This window comes from Coffea arabica, chromosome 4e (assembly GCF_036785885.1).
Source record: "Coffea arabica cultivar ET-39 chromosome 4e, Coffea Arabica ET-39 HiFi, whole genome shotgun sequence".
NCBI classification, from domain to species: domain Eukaryota; kingdom Viridiplantae; phylum Streptophyta; class Magnoliopsida; order Gentianales; family Rubiaceae; genus Coffea; species Coffea arabica.
Window position 1 is genome coordinate 45401433 of NC_092317.1, and position 13653 is coordinate 45415085.

A 13653-nucleotide genomic window follows, 5' to 3' on the forward strand; every position below is an offset into this window, starting at 1 on the left:
TAGCTTGATACGTGCATAAGGAATTTAAGAGTTTATAAGCATGTCCAAACCAGAAAATGAAATGAAAATAGAAAGCTCTTAACACAATGATTCAACCGAGGTAAATTCGGATTTAAGACCAACCAAGTGCTGGAAAATTTATGTGATTTGCCGAGGGAGTGAAACTAGAATTTGCAGTTGTTGTTGGGTTTTTTTTTTTTCTCTGGAAAATAATGCTTGGAAATGCACGAAAAATTCCTTTTTTCCTCGCTTTTGGACAACTTAAATGTGTGGTTTCAATTCTGCAACAAGAGCATGCGTTTCATTTAATCGATAGTTTGAAGCTTTGGTATTTGCTATGGTGAAAGGGATAGAAAATCATGACAGAGAATGGCAGCAAATGAAACATTTCAGAAGCTGAAGTTTCTTGCCATTGCACGCATGCTTTCCAGATTTTTTTTTATGATATTTGGCTGAGTTTTGCTTGTTTGGATTGGGGTGTTTATGTGGTTAGTTCCTTAGCCTAAAACTGTGATGTTGGGAACGAAATGCAGCTGGTTTCTTTCTCAAATTAATTGCGGAAGCCTGTGCATAAAAGCTGCTGCAATGAGCTCAAAGCTCTTGGTCCTGTTGCAGCAGTATGCGCAAATATCTTTTCTTTTCCTTAGATGGCCGAAGCTTTGGCTTTGTTTCAAACGTTTGATTTGATTTGTAGCTTGACTGAAATGTCCTGTGCATGATTGGTAGTTTGGTACCGAAGGTCATCAGTAATTTCTGGTTTTGATAAATCAGTTGGCATGATGAAACGACAAGTTTGGAAACAAAAATGCAGTAGTCTTTATGTTTTAGTGGCAGAAACAGGTTTCCTACGTGAGTTGCATGCATTTTGCATGAATAATTTCCAATAATTACTCTTTAACCCCTCAAGTCCCTTCTTATTCTACCATGGCCTAAGCAATTGAAAAGATTAATCAATTGGGTCCTTCGAGTTTCCTTTCCCTTTTAACTTGGAATTTCATTTGATGAATATGGACTTGTTTGATTATCTAAAGGGATCTAATGGTTCAATTTCATAGTTATTAGTGGTTCTTTAATTTTTGTTTTTGAAGAATTTGTGTTGTTTGATTTACTATTAAATTGGTGCATTAATCCTTTGTTTAGTGGTTTTAGCTCCAATTTAGAACCTTTTCCAACTTATTAGCACCACAAAAGGGGACGGTATACTTTCTTTTATCTTTTTTTTTGTATCTCCCTATGTGATCCAACTTGCTAAATGAAAATTGCATGCCTACTTGGTTTTCTTAAATGTTTATTAATGCCTTTCATTTATTTACTTTTATTTCATTTTTAAATCTTTCTTTTATTTTCATTTATGGGGTATGTGTACACCTCTTGGCTTGTAATAGATAGGGCATAGCAAGTAATTTGGTCCATTTTCCCTTTCCCCTTTGTTTTAGCTAGCAAATGTAATAGTTAGGGCTTTAATCGTCTTATTTGTCTTGCATGCTTAGTTACTATGTGTTAATTTGCTTTGTTACGTCCTTGCATCTAGTCGAGCATGCTAAGTGTTATGTGCTATATGTTTATGAGTGTTTTGGCATGTCTACTCGCTTTTTCATAACCTGAATGAGTGTGATGGATGAATGTACGTCACCACACTAGTCCAACGCTAGTTGTGGTTCATCTTTTTCACTAATCTAATGATAGTAGGATGTCATAGAAAGGGCTAGTCCAATGCTAGACCCAATAGGTTCTTTTTTTTCCTTTTTCATGAAGTGCATGATCACCACATATCACGCATTTTTCCTTAGTTTATCATTTGGTATGTTCCTCAAACCCCTTCCCCTTCACTTTAGGACTTGCATCTCATGCTAGTTATAGGGTTCATTTGCGTGAAAACCCCCTTGGGTAAGGGAAACGAGCGAGTGTGGCTTCAAAATAGCCTTAGCACGCTAGTTTTCCCTTCTAATCAAAGGGAAAATTGAAATCACAAAAAAATAGAGGTCATCCCCGTACCCGACCTGATGCATTCCTCTAAGTTCATGCATTTTGAATTTTCATATCATTTTCTCACTATTTCTCTCACTAAATATATATCTTAAATCCACATGCCATAATCACACACTTCTTCACTTTCTTTATTTTGTCCTTTCACACATTGCACCCATTTTACTTATATTTACTATTTTCGTTCACTTACACACGAGCACTTATATTTTCATCCATTTGCACACAAACACTTTTCTCAAATTGCACACATGCACTTTTCTTACACTTTTCACACTTGCACATATTTGAGTCTTCATTTGCATTATTTGCGATTTCTATGAGGGCTTTCCTTATTTGGCCGTCACAATTCATGTGAATGGGACCAAAAGCCTCATAAGAGACATTTCTTAGATTTAGGATTGCATTTCTCATCCATTAGTCATATCCAACTTGCAATACATACCTTGGGTAGAAAAGTTTAGGAAAATAAGGGTTAAATCACGCAACTAGCCTTGGCTAGGTCGAAGGGGTGCCTTGGATTTTTATCCTTGCCTTCCCCTTCGTTAAATGTGACTCCCGAACCTTTTTCTTTGGTTTACGTGGACTAGGAGTCGTTTAAAAGGGGTTTCTTACTACTTTTTCCTATTTTTTCTTTAAAAATTCATTTTTTGGTGACTTGGTACACCTTAACTCATTACCAAGTGGCGACTCCAATTTTTATTTCAAAAACCCTTTTTAAACTATAAATTTGGGTCAAATCGTCGCATTCTCAACCCCCCATTTAGACCCATTTTTTCTTTAAATCACAATTCATTTTCCAATTGAATCAAAAAATACATTTTTTAAACCATTTATTTATTTATCAAAAAATGGGGCGCGACATTGATATTAAAGAATAGTCAAGTTTGGTTTGGTTTCATATTAGCAAAAGAGTTCAATTTTAATCGTCTTTAAGTATCTTTGGCATGCTATTTTTTAGTTAATCTACAAGATTTTTCTTGTTAATTGCTTTAGCTATGCATACTATTCAATTAATTATTCCATTTTTTTTTTATCTTCCAAAAACTAAAGTTAAGTATTTGGTTCTAGATCATTTGGCAGTTAATTGGGTATGTTGCTTGTGTACTTCCAAACTGAACTTTGAGTTATGACTATTGTCCAAAATTTCTCTCGATATTTGAGAATAGTCAGTTACGCCGCAAGGATAGTAAGAATGAGAAGATGGAGAAATCATTCAATACATATTATTGTGTTCTATTAACTTGATTATTGTTGTTGCTCCGTTGACATAATCTAGTGATTGGAAAGAAACTTGTTGATACAAGATATTAGTTTAAATATTTTACATTGAATTGTAATTAGATATCTAGCCTTGATAATTAATTGAAAGAAAACAAAAAAATTTAACAAGCAAGACAAAACTATAAAAATGACACTCATAAAATAATTAATCTTGTACATGCTGACAAGGTATATATTATCAAATCTAGAAGCATGACAACTAGTTTTAATTTGAATTTGAAATTCAAGTTTTACGTACTTAACATTCATCCAAATCTAATAATGTATATCATCTATAAAAAAAATTAATTCAAATAGGATAATAATTGTCTATGCATATAGGTTTGCCCCAACCAAAAACCCTCGTGCCACCATTGGTCCAAAATGATGTCAAAATTGATTTCTTTTTAAATCTCATGCCCCTTAGATAAAATAACCAAAATTGTTATCATATTGAACCATACATAGGTATGATATTCTAATGTGAATCCTCCATAAATTCTCTCGTCCAAATGGCAGAGGGAAAGAGGAAGAAGATTAGAACCTAAGTCGTCTAATCTTTGGGACATCAACCATAACCACTAATGTGAATGTAGCATATGGTATATCTCTAGGGATTGATATGTAGCAAACAAAAAGTTGTGTGTTATTTCTGGGCAAACATCCCCCATGTTCCATGCTCAAAGGGTTTGTTAAATGCAAGTGTGCGACCTCTCGCTTTATCAGCACCCCATAATTAATTTCCTTCCCAAAACAAACCTACACACTCAACACACACTCCGTCTTTGGCAATATTTCTTGAGATTTTGTTTTGATTTAACCAAACTATATATACTTCTGCATCATCATCAAACATTGCATTTCTTCACAACCCTTTTTGTTAATTTTGCATGAGAATTGCAGAAAACCATGATCAGGAGGTTTAAGGGCAACTCCACTACTGATCAAACCAATCCTGTGGAGTCTCAAAACGACATTGTTTTTTGGGATGGTTTAGAAGCAAAATGCATGTGCAGTCCAATTAAAATGCTGAGAATTTTCGTATTTTGCTTAGTGGGATTCTGTGTTTTCTTTACAGTATCCTCAGTTTTGAAGGATTCTTCTTCTGATGGCTTCTGGACTCTTGCTGATGCTAGGCTTCCTAATGTTAAACCACCCCAAAAAGGTACTTCACTTCCAAATCTTTATTCTTCTTGTTATTCTGAATGAATAGTTTATTTCTTGGACTTATCTGGTACTTAAAGAAGTTACTAATAAACTAATCTTTTTTCTTGATTATTCTAATTCAAGATAATATATGAATTTAATGGCTTTTTAAATAAAGTGAACAGTTGATCGCTCTTCAGATGGAGAATAGGTTACAGGTGCGGTGGGGGTTGATCCAGATATATTGTTGTACGACATGGATGTACTTTTCTTGCCTACCTTCCCATTTTGACTATGAAATGAAGCCAGGAAAGACGAAAAGGGGGACAGGAAAAGAGGTTGGCTTTGTAGAATGTGTTGTTGGAATTTAGGGATGTCCTGTGCTTCTTTCAATTTCATATGTTTAGGTTGGTGGGTGAGTTCCAGTTATTTATCCTGTTGTGACTTGAACGTGACTACAATCTAAGAAAAGTTTTCAACTGTAGAGAAAAGCCACTTTAAAAACAAAGGCAAACTTTCTTCCACTTGCTATCAAATAGCTAAGGTTGATGGGGTTTATGGTTGAAGATTAGCTCATTAGCATGTCATTCACCTAGTCTGCAACATGTTTTAGATACCATAATTTACTTAATTATAGACGTTCATTTATTTATATATTTTCTCTAAATTTAAAAATCACTTGGTGAGGTATACTACTATTAGTTCCTTAAGCAGCTTATTGACATGACCATATTATGGAAAATTATCACTGGCATTATGTATCTACCATCCTAGTTTTTGTTGCTTCAATTTTTGGTTATTGCTGTGTTAGAAGTTCCATAAGCCTTTTAGAGGGATGGATTTGCTTGAGTCACAGAACCTGGATTTCCTGTTTAGGTGATGTTCATTACACAGACTGGCGCTTAACATGCATTTTTAACAGTGTAACATTATTTGCTAGATCATTTTGTTCTGTTTATCACGCCCCTCGTTTAATTTTGCACTACTTTTTCTAACTCCTTCCCCATTTTTGTACCTCCTTGACTGATACTCGAAATTCAGTCCCCATCTTTCTTTGAAAGTAGATACTTTCTCAAAATCAACCGCCGGGGTGGGAGTGGGGATACTCAGACTGCCAAGATAACATTGTGCAAATAAATCAAGCAATGAATGGTGAGATAACACAGCTGACCTAGATTGAAGTCTTGGCACTTTTTGGTAGCATAATTATGTTCCAAAGTTTTTTTTTTTTTAAATGAATCGTTTTAGACTATATATTTTCTGTACAAACAGATGCATGTTAAGGGCCTAGTCTTGATTTTTTGGCTAGAGTTTGGGAGATCATAATAGCTGATTAGAGCCACTTGCTTAATGTTTGGTTTCTCTCATGCTTTCTACTTGGTTTTTTGTTGAACTTTTTTGCAGTGAATTTTGCTTCAGGGGACATTATAGAACAGACCACTTTTCGGCAGCCTGTTGAAGTACCTCAAGATAAGCTTCTAGGTGGCCTTCTTCCAGCAGGATTAGATGAAAAGTCATGCCTTAGTAGGTATCAATCAGTCTTATATCGCAAAAAAAGTATACATCAGCCTTCTTCTCATCTCATCTCTAGGTTACGAAACTATGAATTACAGCATAAACGATGTGGACCATACACGGAGTCCTACAACAGAACCTTGAAATATCTTAACTCTAACCAATACAACAGTTCCACAGGCTGCAATTATGTTGTCTGGCTTTCCTTCAGTGGTTTAGGAAACAGAATACTCTCTTTGGCATCTGCTTTCCTTTATGCACTCCTCACAAATAGAGTTCTGCTTGTTGATCGTGGATTAGACATTCCAGATCTTTTCTGCGAACCATTTCCAGATGTATCATGGTTACTTCCCTCTGATTTCCCACTTACTGATAAGTTCAGTAGCTTCAATCAGAAATCTCCTGAGAGTTATGGGAATATGCTGAAAAATAATGTGTTTGCCAATTCAGTTAGTTCTTCACTGCCAGCATATGTCTATCTCCATCTAGTTCATGACTATGATGAACATGACAAGCTTTTCTTCTGTGATCAAGATCAAACTGTTCTCCAGCAAGTACCTTGGCTGATTTTGAAAACAGATAATTATTTTATCCCTTCTCTTTTTCTGATCCCATCTTTTGAGCAAGAATTACATAATCTCTTTCCAGAGAAAGGAACTGTCTTGCATCATTTATGCCGGTATCTCTTAAATCCAACAAACTCTGTTTGGGGGCTGATCACTAGGTATTACAATGCTTATTTAGCCACAGCAGATGAAAAGATAGGCATACAAATAAGAGTCTTTGAAGCAGGTCCTGGTCCATATCAGTATGTGTCAGATCAGATTTTGGCTTGTGTGATCAAGGAGAATCTGCTACCACAAATCAATAAGAACCTACCTATCATCAATCCACCTGGAAAACCAAAGATTACAGCTGTGCTAATCACATCTTTGAGTTCTGGATACTTTGAGGCACTGAGAAACATGTACTGGGAACATCCAACTATCACAGGAGAAATCATTGAACTATTTCAGCCAAGTCATGAAGTGTATCAACAAACCGAGAAGCAGATGCACAATAGGAAAGCATGGGCAGAAATGTACCTGCTGAGCTTGATGGATAAGTTGGTCACAAGCTCATGGTCAACCTTCGGTTATGTTGCTCAAAGTCTTGGAGGATTGAGACCATGGATTCTTTACAAGGTCGAGAATCAGACGGCTCCGGATCCACCTTGTCAGCGTGCTATGTCGATGGAACCTTGTTTCCATGCCCCACCTTTTTATGATTGCAAAAGAAAAATGGGGACTGACACAGGAAAAATTGTTCCTAATGTGCAACATTGTGAAGATATGAGCTGGTGTCTTAAACTTTTTGACGGATAAAGGGTTCTGATCTCATATTTATTTATTATGGTATGGAAGTATGAAATCCCCTCCTGAATTATCTCAGCCTTTGCTGTGATCATTTGGAAATTCAGATTTCTCTTATGTATGCATAGCCTGTAGTTGAATACAATCAGAATTTGGAAACCATGGACCTGGCTTGGGTTTGCAATCCAGTTCCTGCAATACTGCTAAATTCTTGTAGCAGTTCTACATGGCTGATTGGGTTTGGATTGCAATTTTCCAAAAAAAATTGCTACGTTTTCCATGAACACATTTTTCAATCACCTTTTTACCTCACATATATCAAATCGTTACAATAATTTTCCACAAAAAAATTCAGAAAAATGCAATCCAAACAAAGGACTGAGACATCACTGCTTGACAGGTTAGCAATTGTACATCACTGTATTTGTGTGGCCACAAGGGGTACTCACTAGTCATTAATATGAGACAATTGAAAAGAGGATTATAATTTTTTGGGCAGAGAAGAAATTGGTAGAGTAACAGAAGAAGAAGAAATAACTCAAAGGCCCCAAATAATTTTGGGAAATAGACATCTTACCCCCATATTTGGTGGAGTGGTAACCTTTTTTCCTTCGTAAATTTTAATTTTGTTCTACTTTCACCTGATAGAAGTAGAAGGCTTTTGTTCATTATCCTATGGCAGAGGAACGCCTGCTTTATTTTGTAATTCAAAAATTTTCTGAATATGATCAGGTAAATTCTAATTTTCTTATGGATTGAATTTGTATTATGCTTTACAAATTCGTGGAGTTACTTAATGGTTATAGATATTAGCTTGATCACTTTAAGTTTGGGGAAGATAGTTCGATATCTAAATTGCACGATCCATAGAATTTGGTTTAGAAATGATGAGTTTTTAAAACTCTATATAGTAAAACCTCCACAAGATAATATTCAATAAATTAATAATCTATATTAACTAATAATTTTTCTAGTCCCAACTTGGGCTAACGAGCTAAATTAATAATTTCTATAAAATAATAAGATAATATTTTTTTGAAAACTCTATATAATCCTTTGGTCCCATTCATATATCATAAGTTAATAATTCACTAATATTACATATTAAATTTTCCTAAAATATGAGTTTATTATTGTTTATTTTTTCTTAAAATTTAAATCTACTGAATCTCATCAAATCAACCATGTCTGATCAAATGCATAAAACATTATGTGAGTGAGTATAGTAGAGAGCATCCCACGTGCATGTGAACATCTATCAATATCATTTAGTTTTCTAAATCTTTTTGACATCTTGATAATAGAATAATGGATTGGTTTATATTTCTTAGATAGAATCGTAAGTATACTCGATAATTAATTAATACCACTTTAAATTAATAGAATTTGTATAGTTCCAAGAGCATTATTTTATAAAGGCTTTACTGTAATTTATCGTGATTATTCTAATGATTTTTTTTTTTATTTTTTATCAAAGGAGCATTGCAACATTTAAGCACTAAGTTCTAAATTGCATGCCCATAACTTTCACAATCAAATCCCAAATTGTGTTGATTCTTCGCAATTAACCTTTTTTTGGCTATGTTTTGTCGAGTAAATCATGCTGGACAATTTTAGCAATCTCATTAATAAAGTTCTTTGTTTTATCCAAAAAAAGAACCCTTTCATCAATGTCGCCATTGCTGGATTGTGAAAATTTGGATATCTCCCATTGATTATATCATGTTAGTAAAGGCAGCTTTTGTATGTATCAAATACAAATTGCAAAAAATAAATAGTAACATAAAATAGTTTTCCAATCTAATTTAGATTCAATTACATAATTTAAAATGTTAAATGTATGTCAGATTTAAATAAGGGTTTTTCTAATGGATTTCCAATGGAAACTTGTTAAAATGCCTAAATAACACTTAACTTACCATTTAATAGACACATTCATAATTAACACACCCTCAGCATTTAGACATTTTCTCAAATATAAATACACTTTCTTAAAAAATTAATTCCTAATCCCTCTCTTGAAGAGTGCCCATTGGGCACCACCATTAGCCAAACCATCTAAATAATTAAGATTCCTTGCATTGGTAAGTCATAAACATAGTTTATTAAAATGATGATGTTTTTATATATAAAAAAGTGTTTAAACTTTTGGTCAGGATAAATTGCAAATTTTAGCTCCCATAATTCAGCTCTTTGAAGTACATAAACTTTTGGAATATATTATACATATTCCTAAAATAAGTTGATAAAGAGTTTGTTATAGAATGGATTAGGGATTTGTCTAACGGGTGCTTAATTTGTTAAAATTAATTAGAGAAGTGTATAAATATAAGAGAGAATAATAATTATTAATTTATGTATACACATGATAAGTTAGATGAAATTCAAAGCATATTAATGGGTGTCCAACGACGCCTGTTAGAAAAACCCTTAGGATTAAGATAAAGTTTTAAATCAAATCAAATGAAAAGTGTCATTTCTTTTTATGCACCTATTATTTTGTGAAAGAAACTTCAACAACTAAATTTGGCTCGACATTGAAAGGTACAGGAGCAACCGAGCAAAAGTGAAGAAAGAAAATTGTTTCATGGGACCACTAAAATTGATACTTTTAACAGACTTGGCCGCTACCCGCGAAACGTGCCCATATCAACGGTAATCTCAATACTTTTCCACCCAAAACCTTCATTAGACCCCTGATAACCCCACAGATTACCCAGTCAATTTCCCTTTTCTGTTAATAATTCTTGAATTTCGACTTAAACCCAAGAATTCTCTGCCGACATTGCACATTGCATCCCTCTCCAAAGTCCAGTCGATATCTTGATTTGCAGAAGCCAAGCATGGACTGTCTAGAGATGACAAAGTTGAAGAGCAACTTCAGTAATGATGACCAAATAAAGCCTCACGAGGGTCCTGCAAAAGACACCATTTTCAGGAGTCTAGAAGCAAGATGCTCTGAGAATCCAATCAAAGTATTTGGGATTTTCGTTGGTTGCTTCATGGGATTCTTTGTTATGTTCTCAGTATTGAAGAATCCTTCATCTTCTGAAGCCAGGCTTCTTGATTCCAGACCTTTTGGAAAAGGTACTACTTCATTTTTCCTGTTCTTGTAGTACTACTGTGGACGTTGATCGAAGTTAATTGCTGAAGTTCGAGGTAAATAATTGAAGTTAGAGCAAGTTATGGTACAGACTTTATTCAAGTTGAATTTACGAGACTGTCTAGTGCTTTTTTGGTGGTAAAGCGCAGTAGTAGCCTAGTAGTACCTCAGATGGTGAATGGAGAATCTAGAGCTGAAACCATAAGAAAATGGATCCCCAAAAAGAAAAAAACAGAAAGAAGAAGAAGAAGAAGAACAAAAACAGTCTTCATCATATTTTAGATAAGTAGTGATATGGCAATGTATTCATTCATTTGACATAGATGCTCATTGATTGCTTTTACACATTATTAAATTACCTAGCCTGTCTATACATTAGAATGAGTTGATTCAGAAGATTATGCAATCTGATTGCCTTTTGCAGGCAATATTACTTTTAAGTTATTTGCACCTGATCTGCAGTAATTTTACCATATGTCCTTCGGCTCACCACATTGTGATTTGCGAAGTATCGGTAGACTTCAGAGAAATTAATTGTTTTTTGTAACTATCTTTGCCAGGTGATGCTGTGGTTGATATTCCGAAACAGAATATAGTTAAAAGAGACAATTTTCCCGAGCCTGTTGAGAAACCACAGGATAAGCTTCTTGGTGGTCTTCTACCTGCAGGATTGGATGAAAAATCATGTTTAAGTAGGTATCAATCGGTCTTGTACCGCAAGCAACAAAGTGGCCGGCCATCTTCCCATCTTATCTCTAGATTACGCGGATATGAAGCCTTGCATAAACGATGTGGACCATTCACAGATTCCTACAACAGAACTTTGGAATATCTCAAGTCAAGCAGCCATGGTGAAGACACCAATTCCACAGGTTGCAAGTACATTGTCTGGATTCACCCAATCCAAGGTTTAGGAAACAGAATACTTAGTTTGGCATCTGCTTTTCTTTATGCTCTGCTAACAGATAGAGTCCTACTTGTTGATCCTGGTGGCTACATACCTGATCTTTTTTGTGAACCATTTCCTGGGGTTTCCTGGTTGCTTCCCTCTGATTTCCCAATTGCAGAAAAGTTCAATAGCTTTGACAAAAAATCTCCTGAAAGCTATGGTAATTTGCTGAAAACCAATGTTCTCCACAATTCAACTTTGTATTCACTGCCACCATTTATCTATCTCCATCTACTTCATGACTATGATAAAGGTGACATGCTTTTCTTCTGTGATCAAGATCAAGCTATTCTCAAAGAAGTACCTTGGATGATTTTGAAGTCAAATAACTATTTTATCCCATCTCTCTTTTTGATCCCATCTTTTGAGCAAGAACTGAATGATCTCTTTCCTGAGAAAGGAGCTGTATTCCATTACTTAGGCCAGTATCTCTTTCATCCAACAAACTCTGTCTGGGGGCTAATGACCAGGTATTACAACACTTACTTAGCCAAAGCAGATGAAAAGATAGGCATCCAGATAAGAGTCCTTGAAACAGAAACTGGTCCTTTTAAGTATGTTTTGGATCAAGTTTTGGCTTGTGTAATGAAGGAGAATCTACTGCCACAAGTCAATGAGAAAGAAGATCTAATGGTTCCATATGGGAGACCTAATAAAACTAGAGCTGTCTTGATGACATCTTTAAACTCTGGATATTTTGAGGCAATAAGAGATATGTATTGGGAACATCCAACTATCACAGGAGAAGTGATTGAAGTATACCAGCCAAGCAATGAAGAGTACCAACATACTGAGAATCAGATGCACAACATGAAAACATGGGCTGAAATTTATCTTCTGAGCTTGACAGATAAGTTGGTCACAAGCGCATGGTCAACTTTTGGTTATGTTGCCCAAAGTCTTGGAGGTCTGAAGCCATGGATACTTTATATGCCTGAGAATCGTACTACACCAGATCCACCGTGTCAACATGCTTTGTCAATGGAACCATGTTTCCATGCCCCTCCAACTTATGACTGCAAAGAGAAGGGAGGCATTGACACTAGTAAACTTTCCCCTCATGTCCAACATTGTGAAGATAGGAGCTGGGGTCTTAAACTTGTTGATGGAGACAATCGTTTGTGACCATTGCATTCGTTTTTGTTCCTATACAATCAGACTTTATCTGATCTTGATCAGTCTCATTTGTCACTGTAATGACTCTAGACATTTTCACTAGATATTTTCAGCAGAAATGTATCTGCCATGCTTTCCATTTCAGGAAGTTAGTTAGCATTTCAGGTAGTTAGTTAGTCAGATATTTGCTACACGGCATGCATGCATGCATGATCATTCTGTTGAGAGGTTGGTTAGGCATAGAAAGGATCTAGAGGGAGATCCTGTATAAATAAGCCTAAGAGGGACGTGAAGAAGGCATGCAATTAGATACAACAAATTCAGTTTCTTCCCTTTGCATTATCTCTATCCCCCCTTCCCTCTCACGTTTTTCTCCCTTCCTTTCCTTTCTGTTACTTTCCTTTACATTTCTTAGCTGATCAGTCACTACAAGTGGTATCAGAGCATCTGGTCCTTGGACTAGGAAGCTGAGATCGACACATCACAATGGCAGATGGAACAAGGATGAAGACAATGGAGGAACAACTCCACAAGCAAGACAACAGGATTCAAGGAATTCTGGAATCCATGGCAGTAGACAAGCAAAGCATGGAGGATAGGTTGGATCCAGTAAGTGTTGAGCTAAGCAATAAGCTCGATGCGTCCATGGCAGCCATTTCTCAGCAGCTCTCCAATTTGAACCGTGGAAATCAGGAGAAAGGAATATTAGGTTCTCCAGAGGTAAGTCACTCTAGGAGCTCAGAAATGGTGAATAGGGAGCAAGGAGAGAGGAATGTCAGGAGTACCTTCTATGCTAGCACACATAAATTGGAAATTCTAGCATTTAGAGGAGACAATCCGAGGGAGTGGATCAGGAAACTTCAGAAGTATTTCCAGCTTCTACACATTCCCAGGGAGCAGTGGATGGAGTTGGCAGAATTCCACTTAGAGGAGAGGGCTGAAGTGTGGTATCAAGGATTCAGGTCTACTAGGGGTAACAAGGTGGATTGGGAGGAGTTCTCTGGAGAATTGTGTAAGAGGTTTGGAGCCTTAGGACAAATGGATCCAGTGGAGGAATTTAATACGTTGCAACTCTCCTCCACAGTCCTAGCCTATCAAGAAAAATTTGAAGAGCTGCTATCAGAGGTAATGATTCGAGCCCCACAACTCCCAGAAAACTATTACATTTCCTGCTTTTTGAGTGGACTGCCAGATGAATTGAGATCAATGGTGAAAACTCACAA

General features: G+C 35.8%; 2 protein-coding genes across 2 annotated transcripts; both read left to right on the forward strand.

The window, feature by feature from the left end:
- The first annotated feature begins 4158 nt into the window (after positions 1–4158).
- LOC113741059 (galactoside 2-alpha-L-fucosyltransferase-like) lies at positions 4159–7284 on the forward strand. The gene is made up of 3 exons (XM_027268547.2): positions 4159–4240; positions 4328–4414; positions 5800–7284. Exons 1-3 carry the CDS (start codon positions 4159–4161, stop codon positions 7272–7274), a joined length of 1644 nt encoding a protein of 547 aa, XP_027124348.2. The 3' UTR covers positions 7275–7284.
- A 2744-nt stretch (positions 7285–10028) lies between these two features.
- Positions 10029–12759, forward strand: LOC113741995 (galactoside 2-alpha-L-fucosyltransferase-like). The gene is made up of 2 exons (XM_027269676.2): positions 10029–10349; positions 10926–12759. The coding sequence occupies exons 1-2, from the start codon at positions 10106–10108 to the stop codon at positions 12437–12439; spliced, it is 1758 nt and encodes a 585-aa protein (XP_027125477.1). The 5' UTR covers positions 10029–10105; the 3' UTR covers positions 12440–12759.
- Positions 12760–13653: the final 894 nt, after the last annotated feature.